A 6,288-nucleotide genomic window follows, 5' to 3' on the forward strand; every position below is an offset into this window, starting at 1 on the left:
GCCGGTAGCTCCGGTACCGCTTCCCCTCGGCCCGGTACCCCCGGTTCCCCCCCCCCCCCCGGCCCCTCTCCCCCCGGCGGCGCTGACTCCCGTCCCGGTTGCAGGGGCGGCGGCGATGGCGGTGACCTAGCTCCCGGTGCCGCCGCCATGGCTCAGCCCCCGCCGGGCCGCGGGGCAGCGGCCGATGCCGAGGGGGGCGGCGGGAGCCGGGAGCCGCCTGCGGCCGGGGGAGGAGGAGGCGGCCGGGCCCCCCCGGGCAGCGCCTCTTGGAACGGGAGCTGCGGCCCGCGACCGGCGGCCGCCGCCGAAGACGACGGCAACGACGACGGGGACGGAGACGGCTCCGCCGCTGGCCCCGGGGCCTCCTGCCGGTGCCGGGCCGAGCGGGCGGCCCCCCCGGGCCCGCAGCGGGACGGGGCCTGCGGCCTCGCCTGCCCCCGCTGTGCCGCCACCGAGCCGGGGCCGCCGCCGCCCCGCGAGGCCGAGGAGGGTGACGAGGACGCGGCCGGCGAGGACCCGGGGGGCGCGGGGAAAGGGGCCCGGAGACCCCGGCGGCGCCAGCGGCCGCGCTCGGCCCCCAAGGAGAAGGAGGAGGGCGGCCGGCGGCAGCGCCCGGCGAGGAAGAGGAGCCGCGGGGCCCGTGCGGAGGAGCTGGCCCGGCTGAAGGCGCTGCTGGAGGCGGCGCTGGGCCAGGCGCGCAGGCTGTGCGCGGAGGCCGGCGGCCGCCTGCTCTGCTCCTGCTGCCGCCTGGGCGCCGGGGAGCTGGGCTCGGCGCCAGGCACCGTGCGCAGCTGGGGCCGGCGGGTGGGCCAGCGGGCTCGCAGCGGGTGGCTGCGGGCGGCCCGGGGGCTGCGGGCCGGGGCAGAGTTGGCGCGGCGGCTGCTGTGGATGTTGTGCGCGCTGCTGCTGCTGCTCCTCGTGCTGCTGCTGGGCTGCCTGCGGCTCTGCTGGCGCGCCTTGGTGGCCGGCGTGGCCGGGCTGGGCCGGACCCGGCTCGCGGCGTTCTTCGACGCCGTTGGGCTCCGCAGGACGTGGGGGCTGCTCGGGGCGGCCGGGACTTGCCAGCGCCTCCGGGACTGGCTGCGGAGGTGGCGAGCTCCCCCCGGGGAGCTACGGACAGGTTGCGGGCCGGGGGACGCCGCGCCGGGCCTCGACGGAGGGGCTCCGGCCGCCAGCTCCGGGGAGGAGGTGGCCCGCTTGCTGGCCATGGCCGAGGTGCCCGAGGAGGAGCTGAATCCCTTCCAGGCGCTGGGCGTGGAGGCGACGGCGTCGGACGCCGAGCTGAAGAGGGCTTATCGCCGGCTGGCCGTGCTGGTGCGTGAGCGGGGGCCGGGGCTGGCGGCGAGCTGCGGCCCCGCCGGGATGCGGCGCTGAGCTCCCCCTGCGCCTCCCAGGTCCACCCGGACAAGAACGAGCACCCGCGAGCGGAGGAGGCCTTCAAGGTGCTGCGGGCGGCCTGGGACATCGTCAGCAACCCCGAGAGGAGGAAGGAGTACGAGATGTGAGTGGGCTGGGACGGCGGGCGGGGGGCTGCGAGGGGCGGCCTCGCGGGGGGCCCCCACAGCCCTGCCGGGTCCTTCGGCGAGGGGCCCACTCCTGGGAGCGGGGAGAGATCCGGGTCTGCGGCCCCGGCCCCCCCCCCCCCCCCCAGCCGGGGGTCTCGTGCCGCCCCGCACCACCGGGCTCTGAGCCCGTCTCTCTCCCCCCCCGTGGCGGCCGCAGGAAGCGGATGGCGGAGAGCGAGCTGAGCCGGTCGGTGAACGAGTTCCTGAGCAGGCTGCAGGACGACCTGAAGGAGGCCATGAACACCATGATGTGCAGCAAGTGCCAGGGCAAGCACAAGTAGGTCCCGAGGCTCCCGGCCCGTGGCTGTGGCGTTTGGGGCCGCGGGCCGTCCCGGCGGGGGGCTGACGCGGCGCCGCTGGCACCGCAGGAGGTTCGAGCTGGACCGCGACCCGCTCAGCGCCCGCTACTGCGCCGAGTGCGGGCAGCTGCACCCCGCCGAGGAGGGCGACTTCTGGGCCGAGTCCAGCCTGCTGGGGCTGAAGATCACCTACCTGGCCGTGATGGACGGCAAGGTCTACGACATCACCGGTGGGTGCCGCCGCGTCCCCCCGGCCCCGGGGGGTGGGGGGGGAGGGCGCGAGGGCCGCTCCCCGGCGACGCCGTGTGTCTCCCCGCAGAGTGGGCCGGCTGCCAGCGCGTGGGGATCTGCCCCGACACCCACCGCGTCCCCTACCACATCTCCTTCGGGGCGCGGAGCGCCGGCGCGGCCGGGCGGCAGAGGTCAGTGCTGGCACAGGCAGCGGGGCCGGGCGGCAGCAGGGAGGGAGCAACGCCAGGGGCTGGCTGCTGGGGGGGGCTGGGGGGGCTGGGGGCTGCTGGGGGGGGGCGGGGGGGGGGGGGGGTGTTGGGCCCCCCCCCCCCCCGACGCCGCCTTCCTGCCGGCAGGAGCGCCTCCAAGGGCAGCCCCGGCTCCGCCGCCGACCTGCAGGATTTCTTCACCCGCGTGTTCCAGGGGACCTCAGGACCGATGCCCGGGGGCTTCCCGCCGCCCCCCCCGCCCGCAGCCCCCCCGGGGGCCGCAGCAGCGGCCGGGGCCCCGCCGAGGACCGAGGGGGGAGCCCCCAAGGGCGACGCCAAGCACAAGAGGCGGAAGAAGGTGCGGCGCCCCTTCCAGCGCTGAGCGCGCCGCGGGTGCTGGGGCCGCCGCTCGGTGCCGGGGGGGGAGGCCGTGGCAGGGGAGGCCGTGCTCTGTCGGGCACTACAAGGGCTTTTTGAAATAAAAAATCTATTTTTTTTTTTTTAAAGTAATCTGCCGTACTTAAAAGCGAACCGGGGCCTGCGGGGGCTGGCGGGGCCGAGGCGAGCAGGACCAAGTGCGCTGGAGGCAGCGACACCGCAGAACCCGGGGGGTGGCAACGCTGGACCGAACCCCCCCAGTCACTGCGGCAGGGGGGCTGCTGCCCGCTCCTCCACGCGCAGCCCAAAACGCCTTCGGGGCTGCCTCCGGCCAGAGCAGCTCCGCGGCCAGAGCAGCTCCGCGGCCACAGCTGGGGCCGGGCGGCTTCTAGCACGTTCCGCGCCGCCTTTAACCCGGTTTCCCTTTGCTTCCTCGCGCCGATTTACGGCCCCGCGCGTCCCCTCTCGATGGACGCTCGCTCGCTGTGCTCCTCACGGCGCCGCGCGGCCGCCCTCGGCACCTCCTCCTGGCTCCCCGCGCGCTTTCGGCCGCGGTGGTTTTGCTTCCCCAGCCCCAGCTTTGCGCTTTCTGGGGGCCGCGTTCCTGTGACGCCGAGGCCTGGGGGCGGGTTTTTATTTTGATTTCTCTTTACGCGAAGTCAGGAAGCAGGAGAGCTCCGGGCGCTGCCGCCGTGAGCTGCAGCACCGAGTGGTTTGGCTGAGCCACGCCGGAGCCCGGCCCCTCGGGGTTCGGTGTGGCCCCCCCCCGGGCGGATCGGGGGCTCGTTTATCCTGGGGCGGCTCCAACCGCGCAGCTCGGCCCCCTCGGGGGAGCCGCAGGGGCCGGCAGCTCGCCGGAGGCCAGGCCAGACGCCGCCGGCTGCGGCCTTCCAACAGCTGGCGCCGTCCTCGCCCTGCTGAACCGTCGCGGGGCGGCTGCTGCGTCCCGCCGAGCTCCGTGCCTGCAGCTGGGGTTTAACGGCGGCTTTTCTGGGAGCGAGGTACGGCCCAGAAGCGCGCCTCGTCCCTGCGGGGCTGGGGGCGCCGTGGGCTGGCTCCGGGCGCTCTGCGGGGCGGCCTCGGGCGCTCTCCCGGCTGGGGGCCGCGCTGCGGGGAGGCCGCTCTGCCCTGCCCGGCCTTTAGGGCGCTGGGATCGTACAAAACGCCAGCACGGAGGAGGCACCGGGGGGGTCGCTCTTCCCGCTAGCCGCCGGTTCTCCCCTGGCGGGTGCTCCCCCACCACGGAGAGGAGCCTGAGGGCGACGCGTGCGCGACGCGCCTGGCTCGCCCCGTGCAGCTCACGCGGCTCCAGCAGAGCAGCAGGAGCTGAAGGCCCGGCGAGGAGCCCTCAGGGGGAGCGGGAACTTGGCCCGAAGCCCCGCTGGAAGCCCTGCAGGCGGGAGCGTTGGTGCGCCCAGCCCCCCTGCCGCGTCCTTCCCCTGCCCCCGGTCCCTGCAGGGCTCGCTCCGTCCAGCGGCGCAGACGCTGCCCCGGCTTTCAGTACTTGTTGATGCCGAAGAGCCGCACGCCGTGGAACTGGGGCAGCTTGGGCAGGAGGACGCTGAGCAGGGAGGCCGTGTTGATCACGAAGTGCGCGGGGTCGTACTTGGTGTAGAAGCTGGTGAGGAGGTACCTGGGGGAGAGGGGGAGGCCGCGCGTCATTCCGCGCCGCCTGGGGGCAGGGCGGGGATTTGGGGGGGGGCCTCGTTGGTGTTTCCTGCGTAAAACCCCAGCGCCTCTCGGCTGGGAAAACCTTTCCAGCGCCTGGGGCCTGTCTGTGCAGAGGCCGAACGCGCTGAAGCTGTGCCAGCAGCGGCCCTGGAAGCCCCCCGCCGCTCCCCCCCTGCCTCGCTCCTCTCTGTTTAACGCGGAGCAGCACTCACAGCACCACCGGGGAGATGCTGAGGAACTTGCGCGAGGAGGTGCACTGCATCCCGTCGTCGATCTGCTCCCAGTGCGTGAGGAGGCGATCCCTGCCCTGGTCGGGGGCTTCGAACGGGGTCCCCTTCACTGCGTGCAGCAGCAAGTACATCACCTGCGGGTGGCGGGGGGGGGAGGATGTCAGCGAAGCCCCCGGCTCGGGCTGGTCCGTGGCTGCGCGAGCTCCTGGCCACAGCATCCCGCTCGGGGGGAGCAACGTGGGGGTAACGCGGCCCCGACCCCAGCGGGACGTGGGAAGGGGACCCGGCCCCGCGCACGGGACTCCAGGGGAGGCGGGGAGAGCCGAGAGCTCCGCGCGGGCGCAGGGGGAGCGGAGAGGTGCTTTGTGCTTTGTCACGGCGGCTTCCTAAGCCAACGGCCTTTGGTCACCGACCGCCTCCCGCGGCGGCAGCCCCAGCGAGAAACCGGCTCTGGAGGCTTTGCCTCCCGGAGTCACGGAGCTGTGGGGGTGGAAGGGACCTCCAGAGGTCATCGGGACCAACCCCCTGCCAAGGCAGTTCCCAGAGCAGGTTCCCGACCCCACAGCCTCCCTGGGCAGCCCGTCCCCACGTCACCCTCACCGGGAAGAATTTCTTCCGCGTGTCCGTGCGGAGCTTCCCGTGCTCCGTTTTGTGGCCGCCCCCCCTCATCCTGTCCCCGCAGACCTCTGAGAAGAGGCTGGCCCCGTCCCTCCTCTCCCCCCCTCAGCTATTTACACCCGTTGATCCGTTCCCCCCCCGTCCCCCTCTTCCCAAGGCCGAGCAGCCCCAGGCCCCTCACCCTCTCCTCCCAGGGGAGCTGCCCCAGGCCCCGTCTCATCTTTTTGGCCTCCGCCCGACTCTTCCCCGGAGATCCCCGTCTATTTTTTTGTCCCGGGCAGCCCAGAACTGGACGCAGTACCCCAGGGACCCCCCTTTTACCCACGCTCCTTTTCCCGGTGCCCGCAGAAGCCGCCGGCGCTTTCCGTAGCCCGGGGATGGGGGGGCACCGAACCGTGCCCGGTGCGTGGCCCCGGCGGGGCGGCGCGAGGCCGGGGACTCACCAGGTTGTGCAGGACGTTGGTGAGCGTCCAGACCGCGGGGACGCTGAGCACGGGGACGCTGAGCAGCACGAGGTGCAGCGCGCCCACCGCCGCCCCGTAGGCCAGCCAGCTGCCGCGGCCGCCGGTCACGCGCGTGTTGGGGTTCAGCTCGCCGTGCGCCACGCCGACGTTCATCCTGCCGCGGGCACGGGGCTCTCAGAGGCTTTTTGGGGACGTTTCCACCCCCCCAAAAAATCCCCGCGGTTTGAGGCCTGCCCCTCTACGGCTCCCGGTTCCGCTCCCGGGGCTCGGGTGCGGGCCTAAGGGGAACGGCGGCGCTGCCCCGAGGCGGGCGCCGGGGCTCGGTGGGGGCGGGGAACGATCGCAAACCCCCGCGGGACCCGGCCCCGGTCCCCCCCCCCCCCCCCCCCGGGGCCCCGCCCCCCCCCGCCCCCGGCGGCTCCGCGGGGCCCCGGGCCCTGTTGCCAGGCCCCCGCCCGGCCTCGTCTCCAGGAAGTCCGCGCTCCCGACCCTCCGCCCCCATTGGCCGCTCCCCGCCGTTTCTCCACTGCCATTGGTCGCCCTGCCCGTCTCTCAGAACCTCTTCCCCGCCCTCGCGCGCCGGACAGCCAATAGCGAGCGCGAGGCGCCGCGGGGAGCCGTCC

At 74.5% G+C, this 6,288-nt stretch overlaps 2 protein-coding genes across 4 annotated transcripts; one reads left to right on the forward strand and one right to left on the reverse strand.

Annotated features, from left to right (window-relative positions):
• Positions 1-147: 147 nt before the first annotated feature.
• On the forward strand, positions 148-2,814 carry DNAJC14 (DnaJ heat shock protein family (Hsp40) member C14). Its single transcript, XM_035308818.1, has 6 exons — positions 148-1,314; positions 1,395-1,501; positions 1,723-1,842; positions 1,934-2,094; positions 2,184-2,286; positions 2,452-2,814. Exons 1-6 carry the CDS (start codon positions 148-150, stop codon positions 2,684-2,686), a joined length of 1,893 nt encoding a protein of 630 aa, XP_035164709.1. The 3' UTR covers positions 2,687-2,814.
• On the reverse strand, positions 2,118-6,213 carry LOC118155536 (ORM1-like protein 2). 3 transcript variants are annotated; one of them, XM_035308858.1, is made up of 5 exons: positions 6,077-6,213; positions 5,645-5,819; positions 4,566-4,717; positions 4,180-4,315; positions 2,118-2,142 (listed from the first exon to the last, which is right to left on the reverse strand). In XM_035308858.1, exons 1-4 carry the CDS (start codon positions 6,196-6,198, stop codon positions 4,180-4,182), a joined length of 585 nt encoding a protein of 194 aa, XP_035164749.1. In that variant the 5' UTR covers positions 6,199-6,213; the 3' UTR covers positions 2,118-2,142. The 3 variants fall into 3 exon arrangements, with proteins under 3 accessions (XP_035164749.1, XP_035164747.1, XP_035164748.1); XM_035308856.1 differs by lacking the exon at positions 2,118-2,142 and adding an exon at positions 3,934-4,105 and having other exon boundaries at positions 4,161-4,315; XM_035308857.1 differs by lacking the exon at positions 2,118-2,142 and adding an exon at positions 3,934-4,103 and having other exon boundaries at positions 4,138-4,315.
• Between the last annotated feature and the right edge of the window lie 75 nt (positions 6,214-6,288).

The sequence above is a fragment of the Oxyura jamaicensis genome, chromosome 33 (genome assembly GCF_011077185.1).
Source record: "Oxyura jamaicensis isolate SHBP4307 breed ruddy duck chromosome 33, BPBGC_Ojam_1.0, whole genome shotgun sequence".
NCBI classification, from domain to species: domain Eukaryota; kingdom Metazoa; phylum Chordata; class Aves; order Anseriformes; family Anatidae; genus Oxyura; species Oxyura jamaicensis.

Coding starts and splice junctions, on each gene's coding strand:
- DNAJC14 (XM_035308818.1), top strand. CDS start 148: ATGGCTCAGCCCCCGCCGGGCCGCGGGGCAGCGGCCGATGCCGAGGGG. Junction 1,315..1,394: donor ATCGCCGGCTGGCCGTGCTG/GTGCGTGAGCGG, acceptor TGCGCCTCCCAG/GTCCACCCGGACAAGAACGA. Junction 2,095..2,183: donor CAAGGTCTACGACATCACCG/GTGGGTGCCGCC, acceptor GTCTCCCCGCAG/AGTGGGCCGGCTGCCAGCGC.
- LOC118155536 (XM_035308858.1), bottom strand. CDS start 6,198: ATGGCAGTGGAGAAACGGCGGGGAGCGGCCAATGGGGGCGGAGGGTCG. Junction 4,718..5,644: donor CCAACGTCCTGCACAACCTG/GTGAGTCCCCGG, acceptor CGCCACCCGCAG/GTGATGTACTTGCTGCTGCA. Junction 4,316..4,565: donor AGCATCTCCCCGGTGGTGCT/GTGAGTGCTGCT, acceptor CCTCTCCCCCAG/GTACCTCCTCACCAGCTTCT.